The sequence below is a fragment of the Eublepharis macularius genome, chromosome 7, assembly GCF_028583425.1.
Source record: "Eublepharis macularius isolate TG4126 chromosome 7, MPM_Emac_v1.0, whole genome shotgun sequence".
In the NCBI taxonomy this organism is placed as follows: Eukaryota; Metazoa; Chordata; class Lepidosauria; order Squamata; family Eublepharidae; genus Eublepharis; species Eublepharis macularius.
In genome coordinates, this window is record NC_072796.1 from 71,103,712 (window position 1) to 71,117,359 (window position 13,648).

At 47.5% G+C, this 13,648-nt stretch overlaps 1 protein-coding gene across 2 annotated transcripts in view; it reads right to left on the reverse strand.

Annotated features, from left to right (window-relative positions):
• SMCHD1 (structural maintenance of chromosomes flexible hinge domain containing 1) overlaps positions 1 to 13,648 on the reverse strand; it is a 285,354-nt gene that overhangs the window by 21,322 nt on the left and 250,384 nt on the right. For both annotated transcript variants that reach the window (XM_054984492.1, XM_054984491.1), the window contains one exon: positions 10,084 to 10,242. In XM_054984492.1, the coding sequence (XP_054840467.1) occupies positions 10,084 to 10,242 (159 nt within the window). The remainder of the gene's footprint in view (positions 1 to 10,083; positions 10,243 to 13,648) is intronic.

Genomic DNA, 13,648 nt, shown 5'->3' on the forward strand with positions numbered 1-13,648 from the left:
TGCAGACCTGCAGTAGGTGCAAGGCAGCTTTTGGTGCTGTCTGCTTGAATTCTTTCCTTCTTTCCACTTTCTTCCCACTTTCCTGGCTGTTGAGGTGCCCAGGGGGCTCTGTGAAACACCCACTCTTTGGTGACCGGCAGCATGCTTTGGGGGCTCTCTGCTTGAGTTCTTTCAAAGCCTTTCTCTTTCCAAATAGTCAGTGCCTCTTGGGGTGCTTTCATTCCTGGCGGTTGAGGTGCAAGGGGGGCTGCTGTTGGGCTCTGTGAAACACCCACTCTCTGATGACTGGCAGCTCACTTTGGGGGCTCTCTGATTGAGTTCTTTCAAAGCCTTTCTCTCTGCAAATACTGGGTGACTTTGGGGGAGCTTTCCTGCCTGGCTTTTGAGGTGCAAGGGGGCTGCTACTGGGCTCTGTGAAACACCCACTCTCTGATGACTGGCAGCTCACTTTGGGGGCTCTCTGATTGAGTTCTTTCAAAGCCTTTCTCTCTGCAAATACTGGGTGACTTTGGGGGAGCTTTCCTGCCTGGCTTTTGAGGTGCAAGGGGGCTGCTACTGGGCTCTGTGAAACACCCACTCTCTGATGACTGGCAGCTCGCTTTGGGGGCTCTCTGCTTGAGTTCTTTCAAAGCCTTTCTCTCCCTAAATAGTGGGTGACTTTGGGGGAGCTTTCCTGCCTGGCTTTTGAGGTGCAAGGGGGCCGCTACTGGGCTCTGTGAAACACCCACTCTCTGATGATCGGCAGCTCACTTTGGGGGCTCTGCTTGAGTTCTTTCAACGCCTTTCTTGAGTACCTTTTGGGGTGCATTCTTCCCTCTCTTTTGGGGTCCAGCTGGGTGCCACTGTGCTCTGCCCTACCCCGCACCAAGCTTTTGAGGTTCTGTGCTTCATTTAAAATCCTTACTTGAATGCAGAGATCTTTTCTCATCATAGCACCATGAGGGTTGGAATGAGGAATGAGTGGTCATGGGGGGAAGAATTGCAAAGGTTGTCCTGGGTGCCCATCAGTGCCCAGTACCAGCGGTAACAGGGATAGGGAGACCTTGGAGGCAGCACCTCATTCTACAGATCTACTTTTGGGGATCAGGGAGGAGGCAGGAGAGCTCTTAGCGTTGCTGGTGGAAGATCAGCTGCTAACACTTTCTGTGTAAAGGTGTCAGGGGGCATCCGGGGGGTCCGGCAGAAACACCCAGCTCCTCCCCATCCCAACCTCCTGTTGCTTCCCCTGCCTGCACTCCACCCTCCCAGCCCAGGTGCACATCTCAGCCATTAAGGCTTCGTCCTCTTCCTGAGCCACAGATTCCTGGTTGCCTTTTCAATCCCACACTTTGGCGGCACTTCCAAGCCCTCACAAATGACCCCTGTTTGATGTGTTGCCAGGTCTGCAATGCCATGGTGCGTAGGGGTGTGGACCCCAATCACCTGTCATCCAGTATCCTCTGCAGGCATCTGCAGAGACATCACCCGAGCCTGCTGTCTCAAGAACCATCCAGTAGTGGGGTCAAGAGGGCTTTTGAGCAGGGAGAAGGGCAAATGGAATGGGTGTTCACCCTGAGGAAGAAGACTCACACCCCCGAGAGTGCTGTGGGTGGGAGTGAAACTTCTAGGCAGACTACCCTTCAGGAACTTGTTCCCTCGGGGTCGTCCCTGCCAAGCAAAAGATTCAGGGGGAAGGCTCAGGAGGCGGGAACTCATGTCATGGCTGAGATGATAGCCCTGGATGGACTCCCTTTGTCTGTGTTGGAGGGTGTGGGCTTTCACCGGGCGCTGTATCATTTTGCCCCCTGGTTCAGTCCACCCTCGCGGCAGACCATTGGCCGGCGAGTCTTGCCTGCCATCTACAACTGTGTGAGACAAGGCGATGAATAGGACCACGTGAAGCAATGCAGTGATAAATAAGGTTTTAAACCCCAGGAAATGAACTATTCGGGATTAAAAGTTTCAAAGAGAAAAGTAGTGATAGTAGATCACAATTGATTTACACATGGCTTGTGAGGAAGCACATTGTGCGAAACAGGATTTAATTTTCACGCTGGCAAACCCGTTGCCACCTCCTGCCGGGAGTTTGGAAATTCTTACAACTCTCTGGTTGATCTTGTTTTACTGTCGTGCCTTATATTTGAGTTTTGAAGAAGATAACATTAAAACCTTATTTATCACTGCATTGCTTCACGTGGTCCTATTCATCGCCTTGTCTCATTCTGCTTGGGACTACCCCCTGTTGGATCTACAACTGCATGGCAGAGATGGTCAGGAACCAGCAGGCCAGAGCAGGAGGGCGGACCGTGCACTTCACAGTGGATCTGTGGAGCAGCTGTCATCACGGCTACCTTGCCATCACTACTCAGTGGTAGCAACCGGAGGACCTCCAGAGCACTGTGGTCAAATTGGGGCCCTGGGAGGAGAAGCCATCCCTGCAGGCGGGCTACAGAGTGGTTCTGCTCCAGGCACAGGGGATGGATGCGGATCAGAGCGGGAAGAACATTGCCGCCGTATTGAAGGGTTCACTGAGGGAGTGGGTGCCCCTGGGTGATGCTGTCCATGGCTACATGGTCACAGACACAGGTAGAAACATGCTGGCAGCCCTGAATGAGGCATCCCTAGAGGGCATTGTCTGTCTGGCGCATAAGCTGCACCTTGTCGTGGGGGATGCTCTTGGTTTGGGTAGCGCGGTCAAGGCCAGCTGGGACCAGGAAACACTGGAGATGTACAACCTCTTGGATGGCTTTCGTTGTCTCAGTGCCCACTTTTTCCGCAGCATTAAGTCAGCCCGCCAGCTGCACAAGAAGCAGGGGGAGGGTGGAGATCCAGAGCACGAGCTCTTCCAGGACATGGCCACCCATTGGAACTCTACCTAGGTGATGATAGCGCATCTGGTGGAGCAAAGACGTGTTGGAAGACATCATGTCCTCAATGCCCATCATGTATGCGGGAAATGTGCTCAGCATCAGCTCTGTGGACTGGCTAGTCCTCTCTCAAATGGTCCATGTCCTAAAGCCGTTTCGGGATACCACCGATCTCCTCAGTTCCTACCAGACTAGCCTGGGGCAAGCCATCCCCCTGATTCATGGGCTGGACCGGTCACTGGCCAAAGAACTGGAGCAAGGGGAACCCCTTCTTCCAAGTGTCAGGGACTTGGTGAAGAGGTTGCAGGCAGGCATGGCCACCTGCTTGCACCCTCTCTGCAAACAGTGGACATACAGAATGGTCTGCATGTGCGATCCATGTGTAAAGGCTGCCATCGCCATGCACCAGTGTGAACTCGAATGATGGAAGAAGGAGCTCCGCGGAGGTTCACAGGTTTCAGGCTAAAAGACAGGGTTGGAGGGAAGAGGGCATGGAAGAGAGGGGCTGTTGGCTGATGAGCTGGAGGAGGAGGAGGAGGTAGCAGTGGTGGAGGATGAGCCTAGTGCGCCAGGCCAGGAGAGCCTACCCCACAGGGACCACTCCAACTACTGGTCCTCAGTGCTGAACTGGGAGGTTGCTGGCATGAGGAAGGAAAGGGTTGCACTTGCTGAGGACTCAGCAAAGGTGATGGTGCAAGAGTACCTTGCTGAGACCCCCGAGTCCCCTGAATCCAATCTCCTGGATTATTTGGCACGTAATTCTGCCACCTGGCTCGACCTCTCATCCGTGGCCATGAACTTCCTCTCCTGCCCCTCCATCAGTGTCCAGACCAAGCGGGTGCTCTCCCACCTGGGAGACATCCTCCGTCCCTGCCGTTCACGCCTGGATCCCGCCTTGGTTGATCAACTGGCGTTCATCAAGATCAACCTCCCCCTGCTGGGGTATCCTTCCCTGGACATTGGGGACTCGGAATCTTGGCTCTGAGAAGCCCCAGTCTCTGCACCAATGCCAAGTTGCTTTGCCTTCAGTCAGGCTCTGGAACACCGCCAGTCCATGTTCTGTTGTGAGGAAGCCCTCCGGATTGAATCCATTCTTCCAGACTAGGGATGTGCGTTTCGGCATTCAGAATGCCGAAAGAATGCCGAAACAAAAGTGTTTCGGCTTCTTTCGGGGAATGCCGAAACGTTTCGGGGAATGCCGAAACGTTTCGGGTAGCCGAAAGAAAAAAGCCGAAACGTTTCGGGATTCTTTCGGCTTTCTTTCGGCTTTTCTATGGGAAAATGCCTCCGTCTTCCAGGACGCCTGGAGGAGGCATTTTCCCACCAAATAAGCCCAAAATTGGTGGGGACCTTCCTCTAACCCTTCTCTAACAACCACCCAAGTTTCAGACAGATTGGACTTTGGGGGGCCATGTTATGGCCCCCCAAAGCAGGTCCCCCCATCCTCCCATAAGAAAGCGAAGGAGCAGCATATTGTTAGCATGCTGCTGCTGATCTTTCTTCATTATTTCCTATGGGGAAAAAATGAAGAGGCAGGCTTCCTTGGCCAGGGGTGGCATTTTGCATGCAAAATGCCCCCCAGCCCTCAGGGGCCCTTTTCCCTCCCCTCCTCCCACCCCCCACCAAGGCTCAGCCTGCTCCCACTTGGGGGGGGCATTTCATGGCCTCCCCAAGTAGGTGCTCTAATCTCTACCACTGACAGCTGGGGGAGGCTTGTGTTGCCAGGGGTGGCATTTTGCATGCAAAATGCCCCCCAACCCTCTGGGGCCCTTCTCCCACCCTTCCTCCCACCCCCCACCAAGGCTCAGACTGCTCCCACTTGGGGGGGCATTTCATGGCCTCCCCAAGTAGGTCCTCTCAGCCCCTAAAGTCCACCCCTTACAGCCCCACACAAACCCAATTCCCCCCCAGCTGCCACACACAGACCCAAATCCCCACATTAGCCCCTCACAGACCCAAATCCACCCCCACCTGCCCCACACCCATAACCCCAGGAACAGGCTGGCAAAGGCCAGCCCTCTCCCTTTGTTCCCTATGCTGGGAACTTCTAAACTCTCTTTCCCTAGGCAATTCTGCACAGCCCAGGGGTGCCACAATGGTGGGCACACTTCTGAGTGCCAGCTGGTCCCTGTGAAAGAGCACCTGAACCACAGACACCCTCCCTCAAATTCCCCCATCACCTACAGAGATGGCTGGCCAGCCAGCCCCATTGTTCCCTATGATGGGAACCAACTGCACAACAAAGAATAAAACAAGAACAACACAAAATAAAGTTTTAATTTTTTTTTCTCCCTTCCAAAGTACAAGTAGGCAAAGCATTATGACACATTACACCAGCAGTCCCCCACACAGAAAAATAACACAACTCACTTAACATCAGAGAATCACAAAGCATGATTCCTGTCAAAAACACTTTATTTCTTGAACAGCTTTAGGTTACACAGCAGGGGGGAACACCAAAGGGCATGGCAGCACTATCTTACACAAAAATAACACAACTCACTTAACATCAGAGAATCACAAAAGCACAATTCCTGTCAAAAACACTTTATTTCTTGAACAGCTTTAGGTTACACAGCAGGGGGGAACACCAAAGGGCATGGCAGCACTATCTTACACAAAAATAACACAACTCACTTAACATCAGAGAATCACCAAAGCACAATTCCTGTCAAAAACACTTTATTTCTTGAACAGCTTTAGGCTACACAGCAGTGGGGGGGACACCAAAGGGCATGGAAGCAGTATCTTACACAAAAATAACACAACTCACTTCACATTAAAGAATCACCCCAAAAAATAGCTGTCAAAAGCACTTTATTTCTGTAACTGCTTTAGGTTACACAGTAGGAAGGCACCGCAGAGCAGGAAAGCAGTGTACTACGCAAAAATAACACAACTCACTTCACATCAGAGAATCACACAAACACAATTGCTGTCAAAAACGGTGAAGTGGGTTGTATTATTTTTTGTAGTACATTGCTATCATGCCCTGTTGTGCCCTCCTACTGTGTAACCTAAAGCTGTTCAAGAAATAAAGTGTTTTTGCCAGGAATTGTGTTTTTGTGATTCTCTGATGTTAAGTGAGTTGTGTTATTTTTGTGTAAGATAGTGCTGCCATGCCCTTTGGTGTTCCCCCCTGCTGTGTAACCTAAAGCTGTTCAAGAAATAAAGTGTTTTTGACAGGAATTGTGTTTTGTGATTCTCTGATGTTAAGTGAGTTGTGTTATTTTTGTGTAAGATAGTGCTGCCATGCCCTTTGGTGTTCCCCCCTGCTGTGTAACCTAAAGCTGTTCAAGAAATAAAGTGTTTTTGACAGGAATCATGCTTTGTGATTCTCTGATGTTAAGTGAGTTGTGTTATTTTTGTGTAAGATAGTGCTGCCATGCCCTTTGGTGTTCCCCCCTGCTGTGTAACCTAAAGCTGTTCAAGAAATAAAGTGTTTTTGACAGGAATCATGCTTTGTGATTCTCTGATGTTAAGTGAGTTTTGTTTTAATTTTTCTGTATGGGGGACTGCTGGTGTAATGTGTCATAATGCTTTGCCTACTTGTACTTTGGAAGGGAGAAAATAATTTTTTTTAAACTTTATTTTGTGTTCTTGTTTTATTCTTTGTTGTGCAGTTGGTTCCCATCATAGGGAACAATGGGGCTGGCTGGCCAGCCATCTCTGTAGGTGGTGGGGGAATTTGAGGGAGGGTGTCTGTGGTTCAGGTGCTCTTTCACAGGGACCAGCTGGCACTCAGAAGTGTGCCCACCATTGTGGCACCTCTGGGCTGTGCAGAATTGCCCAGGGAAAGAGAGTTTAGAAGTTCCCAGCATAGGGAACAAAGGGAGAGGGCTGGCCTTTGCCAGCCTGTTCCTGGGGTTATGGGTGTAGGGCAGGTGGGGGGTGGATTTGGGTCTGTGAGGGGCTAATGTGGGGATTTGGGTCTGTGTGTGGCAGCTGGGGGGGAATTGGGTTTGTGTGGGGCTGTAAGGGGTGGACTTTAGGGGCTGAGAGGACCTACTTGGGGATGCCATGAAATGGCCCCCCCAAGTGGGAGCAGTCTGAGCCTTGGTGGGGGGTGGGAGGAAGGGTGGGAGAAGGGCCCCAGAGGGCTGGGGGGCATTTTGCATGCAAAATGCCACCCCTGGCAACACAAGCCTCCCCCAGCTGTCAGTGGTAGAGATGAGAGCAGAGCACCTACTTGGGGAGGCCATGAAATGCCCCCCCAAGTGGGAGCAGGCTGAGCCTTGGTGGGGGGTGGGAGGAGGGGTGGGAGAAGGGCCCCAGAGGGTTGGGGGGCATTTTGCATGCAAAATGCCACCCCTGGCAACACAAGCCTCCCCCAGCTGTCAGTGGTAGAGATTAGAGCACCTACTTGGGGAGGCCATGAAATGCCCCCCCAAGTGGGAGCAGGCTGAGCCTTGGTGGGGGGTGGGAGGAGGGGTGGGAGAAGGGCCCCTGAGGGCTGGGGGGCATTTTGCATGCAAAATGCCACCCCTGGCAAAGGAAGCCTGCCTCTTCATTTTTCCCCCATAGGAAATAATGAAGAAAGATCAGCAGCAGCATGCTAACAATATGCTGCTCCTTCGCTTTCTTATGGGAGGATGGGGGGACCTGCTTTGGGGGGCCATAACATGGCCCCCCAAAGTCCAATCTGTCTGAAACTTGGGTGGTTGTTAGAGAAGGGTTAGAGGAAGGTCCCCACCAATTTTGGGCTTATTTGGTGGGAAAATGCCTCCTCCAGGCGTCCTGGAAGACGGAGGCATTTTCCCTTAGAAAAAAGCCGAAAGAATGCCGAAATAATGCCGAAAGAATCCCGAAAGTCGAAAGCCGAAAGAGATTCTTGTTTCGGCTTTCGGCTTTAACGATAGAGAATCTTCTTTCGGCTTTCTACTTTCGGCTATAGCCGAAAATTTTTGGCTTGCACACCCCTATTCCAGACTACAGGTGCCTTCCCTCTCTGCACCAGGCTTTCTTTCTCATCTCTGAGCTTCTCTTTTCATAATCTAGTGTCTTATGTCCTGCTGCAACTTAAACAGCAAATCCAAGATCCATCATTTCAATCCACCAGCTAGGCTTCACCCACTCTCTCTGGTACACCACGTCACAGATGTTGGTTTCGCTGCTGAATATAGCATTTGCAAATGTGGCACTACTTACGTCCATGTTACTATCCCTTACTATCTGGGAGGCACCATCCTCAAAGGAAAGTTGCCTTCTCTGAACATGGAGAAGGCATCAGTTCCTGTCTGTTTAATCACAACCACCCCATCGTAGAGGTGGGTTCTGGCTCTGACAACGGGCACTACATCTCAACAGGGGAGGTAAATCTTCTCAGTGAGGTGGGATTAGGCTCGAGGAAGGCATCCCTTCTGTCCAACCTGTGGGTGTGACGATGGTTACTTTTTCTGAGTTTTCTGCTGCAGTTTCTACCACCAGGTCTTAGAGGTGGGATCCTGTTGCAGAACATGATTTGGACATGACCCATGTTATCTGGAGTAACCAAGGAGGGGTTGCTGTGGTAACTGCATGTCCTTTCTTTGTTGACGGCATCACGTTTGGTTATGTGGGTATTGTTGGTGACTGTCCTCCTGGGAGCGCATGGCCCCTTGAGTGGGGAGGCCGCTCCCTTCCCCAAGGTGTGGGGAAGGTGGCCACAGCAACCACATGTCCTTCCCTTTGCTGACACCGCCACGTTCAGCGAAGTGGGTATCGTCGGTGACCATCTTCCTTCTGCGAGCGCACAGCCCCCTGAGAGCGGGGCGGCTGCTTCCACTCCCTTCCCCCAGGCGTGGGGAAGGCAGTCATAAAGGTACATAAAAGGAAGGGTGAGGCCACACTCAAAAGACACCTCCATGACATGGTGGCCGCTCTCTCCCCACCCTAGCCTCACTGGTCCAATGAAAGAGGGCCCCCATAAGGGAGGGGGTGGCCGCCATCGATACCCATGTCCACAACGTGGCGGCTGCAGTCTCCCCACACTAACCCCATGCGGTCCAAGGAAAGGGGGCCCCCAAAGGGAGGGGGTGGTCACCGTCGAGACCCACCTCTATGATGTGGTGGCCGCTCTCTCCCCACTCTAACCCCACTGGTCCAAGGAAAGGGGGCCCCCGAAGGGAGGGGTGGCCACCGTTGATACCCACTTTCACGACATGGCGGCAGCCCTCTCCCCACCCTAACCCCACTGGTCCAAGGAAAGGGGGCCCCAGAAGGTAGCAGTGGCTGCCGTCGATATCCACTTCCACGACATGGTGGCTGCTCTCTACCCACCCTAACCCCACTGGTCTGAAGAAAGGGGGCCCCCGAAGGGAGGGGGTGGCCGCCGTCGATACCCACTTCCACGACGTGGTGGCAACCTCTCCCCACCCTAACCCCACCGGTCCAATGAAAGGGGCCCCCCATAAGGGAGGGGGTGGCCGCTGTCGATACCCACTTCCACGACATGGTGGCCGCCCTCTCCCCACCCTAACCCCACTGGTCCAAAGAAAGGGGGCCCCCAAAGGGAGGGGGTGGTCACCATCAATACCCACTTCTGCGATGTGGGGGCCACCCCTTTAAAATAAAAATTATAATTTAGTGGTCTCCAGGCTCCTGACTTGCTTAGAGAAGGGACCTTCTGAATGGGGAACCCAAGTCTCCTTCCCCAAGCATGGGGAATGGTGCTTCCAAATGGGAGAGCACAAGTCTTCTTCTCCCAGGCGTGAAGAAAGCTCCTTCCGAATAGATGCTCCTTCGAGGCTTCCCATCTTCTACTGCATGAAAACGGTTCTCGAACCGGTTTGCGAACTGGGCTGGTCCGTTTAAAAGTTCAAGGTCTGTGGACCGTGAATGTCCACGGACCACAAACTGGTGGTCCGTGGCCGACTCCCGGTCCGTGCCCACCTCTAGTTCACAGTTAATTTTTGTATTCTTTATACATCTGGTTTGCTGAATATTTATTGTTTTTATTTGTAATCAATAAAAAGTAACAGAACCCCCATATGTACATTCTGAAGAATTTTGCTGGATGATTTTTAAAAATAATTATAGTTTTGTTTTTAGATATTTGGTATATTTTTATGATTCTAATGTTTGCTACCTTAAAGAAACTAAATGTATAAAACACAACAAAGCAAAGGTAAAATCAGAATGCATTAATGAAATGGATTCTATGACGAATTTTGCTGTGGTATGAAGAGTAGCACAGTTAAAATAAGTATATTTAAATTTGTTTTTACATTTGTGACTTACAAGCGAATATGTGACTTACCTATTTCCTTCTCTATTGACTTGAGTTTTTTCTCCTGCTCAGCAAGTTCTTTTTTCTTTTTCTGCATTTCTGGAGTATTTAATGACTGCTCTTGCTTTTTAAGTTCTCTATTCACTTTAGTAAGTCTGGTAACTGCTGTATGGTACTGTTGAAGGAGTTCTAACAGGTAAAAGAACAGTTGGATATAATGCATACTGTCTGTAAACTATTTCTATTCTTGAACAAATACTTTAAGAACAATGGTGAAAAATAAAAAAGGAAACTTTCTATGGTCTCATAAGGACCACTTCATGGCCCTATATTTTCCTATATGTTTTTTTTTTTGAAAAATTTTTTATTGGGTTAGAACATTTTTATTTTTACATTACAATCAATTTTCCCCTAATTTTTCGTTTCTAACCCCCTCCCTTTCCCCCCCTTTTGTTGACTTCCAACAGCTTTCCCACCCTCTGTCCCTTTTCCCTTACTTCTATTAAATTCCTCTGTCTAAAACAGATATACATTCTCCATTATATTAAGCAGTGCATCATTAACTCCTTTAATTATTATACACCCAAACTATACGTCTTTAGATAAACAATTTATCCCATTTTCCAGTTTTGAATAATTCTATATAAACCTATATATCATAAACCATAAAAATTTCCCACATTTAAATCAAACAATTTGATTTGTTCTCTATATATTACTCATTTCAACTTTTTATGGTAATTCTATATAACTCCTCAGATACTCAATCAATTTAACTCTTCTATACATTCAGTTTGGTGCATATAAATCTTGTCAAAGAAAGAAAATATTGTTAGTTAGTCAATCCTCATGTTTAAACCTTATCATTAATTATTCTCTATCAGTTGACCTATACATATCTATATATATCTCAATCAATTAATCTAACTGCTTATAAATTCACATTTCTCTTCCTCCCCCGGTAAAGTCACCCCTCTCTTTTATACTTTTATTATATTTCAGTAGTTCTCAAACTGCCACAGTTTTCCTCCCACCTCCCATTTCTTCTCCAGGTATTGTTTCAGCTTCTCCCAGTCTGTGTTGAACTGCCCTGAGTCCAGATCTCTCAGTTTTCTTGTCATCTTGTCCATTTCAGCCATATACAGCAATTTGTAGATCCAATCTTCAATAGTTGGTACTTCTTGTACTTTCCATTTCTGCGCATACAAAAGTCTAGCTGCTGCAGTCATATAAAAAATCAACGTCCTATGATGGGCTGGAATTCCCTCCATTCCCAAGTTTAGCAGCAGGAGTTCTGGGTTCTTATTTATTTGAAACTGTAAAATTTCACTCATTTCTCTTATTATTTCCCCCCAGAACTGCCTAGCTACCTCACACGACCACCACATATGATAGAGGGAGCCCTCATGTTTCTTACATTTCCAGCATTTATTAGAAGTATTCAAATTCCCTAGCGCAATCTTCTTTGGTGTCATGTACCAACGATAGATCATTTTGAAAATGTTCTCTTTAATATTGATACATGTCGTTGTCTTCATTGTAGTTTTCCACAAGTATTCCCATGCCTCCATTGTTATTTCTTTATTGAAATTTATAGCCCATTTCACCATCTGTGTTTTAACTATCTCATCCTCGGTATACCATTTCAGCAATACTTGGTATACCTTGGATATTCTTTTCTTATCTTCTTTAAGAAGGGTCTGCTCTAGTTCCGAGTTCTCTGTTCGTATGCCCCCTTTTGCAAAGTCTGAGTTGTATAAGTCTCTAATCTGTCTATACTGAAACCAATCATAGTTAGGTGATAGTTCCTCTTGCGTCTTTATTCTAAGTTTAGATACTTCAATCTTAGTTATTTCTTTGTACGTTAAACATTGTTGTTCATTATCCACAGCTCTCGGATCTATCACCTCATATGGAACCACCCACAAGGGGGTTCCTTCTTGTAGGTAAGTTCTATACTTCTTCCAGATTGTAAATAGACTTCTCCTTACAAAATGATGCAGGAACATCGAGTTGACCTTTACTTTGTCATGCCATAGGTATGCGTGCCATCCAAAAATTTTTTTATATCCCTCTAGGGCTAATAGTTTCTTATTCTTTAATGTCATCCACTCTTTTAGCCAAACTAGGCAGATTGCATCATGGTAAAGTCTCAGATTGGGCAGTTGCATTCCGCCTCTCTCCTTTGCATCTTGTAAAACTTTTACTTTCACTCGAGGCTTCTTGCCTGCCCAAACAAAATCTGATATTTTCCTCTGCCATTTTTCAAATTGTTTAGAGTCTCTGATGATTGGTATTGTCTGTAACAAAAACATTACTCTTGGTAACACATTCATCTTAACTGCTGCAATCCTGCCCAACCATGACAGGTTCAATCTATTCCATTTGATCAAGTCTCTCTCTATCTGAGTCCATAATTTTTCATAATTATTCTTGAACAAATCTATATTTTTTGCAGTCAGCTCAACTCCCAAGTATTTCACCTTACTAGTTACTTCACAATCCGTTGTTTCCATTAACAATTGTTGTTTCTGCTTAGTCATGTTTTTGCATAATATCTTTGACTTCTTTTTGTTAATGAAGAAACCTGCCAAATCTCCAAACTCCTTGATCTTGTCTATCACTTTTGGCATGTTCTCCAGTGGGTCTTCTACAATTAACATTATGTCGTCTGCAAATGCTCTGACCTTATATGAATAGTCCTTTATTTTTATTCCTCGTATTTCCTCATCTTGTCGAATTTGTATCATCAGAGTCTCCAATACTAAAATGAACAACAATGGAGATAACGGGCAACCTTGTCTTGTTCCTTTACTAATCGTCAATTTTTTGGTCAATTCATCATTCACTACAATTGCTGCAGTCTGGTCTCTATAGATTTCCTTGATTGCTCTGACGAATCTTTCTCCCAATTGTAGCTTTTCCATAGTGGCAAACATAAAGTCCCAGTTTAAATTGTCAAACGCTTTTTCAGCGTCTACAAAGAAGAAACCAACCTCTTTGTCACAACGCTTGTCGTAGTATTCAATAGCATTGATCACTGTCCTTAAGTTGTCTCTTATTTGTCTGTCTGGCAAAAAGCCTGCTTGTTCCTCCTCTATGACTTCCGAGAGCCACCCCTTCAATCTCTCCGCCAATATCTTCGCAAAAATTTTATAGTCATTATTGAGTAGTGATATGGGCCTATAATTTTTCACGCTAGTCAGATCTTGGCCCTCTTTTGGGATCAATGATATATTCGCTTCGCTCCAAGTGTCTGGAATTCTTTGATCCCTAAAAACTCCGTTCATCACCTCTTTTAGGAATGGTGCCAGTTCATTGGCCATTGTCTTATAAAATTTAGCCGTAAGTCCATCTGGCCCTGGCGCCTTTCCTAGATTTACAGATTGTATTGCCATATTTATTTCCTCATCAGTTACTTCACTGTTCAGCTTATTTCTCCAAGCTTCCGAGATCTCTGGAAGTTTGGTTTTCTCCAAATATGATGCTATTGATTCTTTGTTTACTTCTTTTTTATTATACAGCTTAGCGTAAAATTTATAAAAGGCTCTGCTAATGGTAGTCTGCTCCAAATACGTTTTGTTTTCTTCACAAA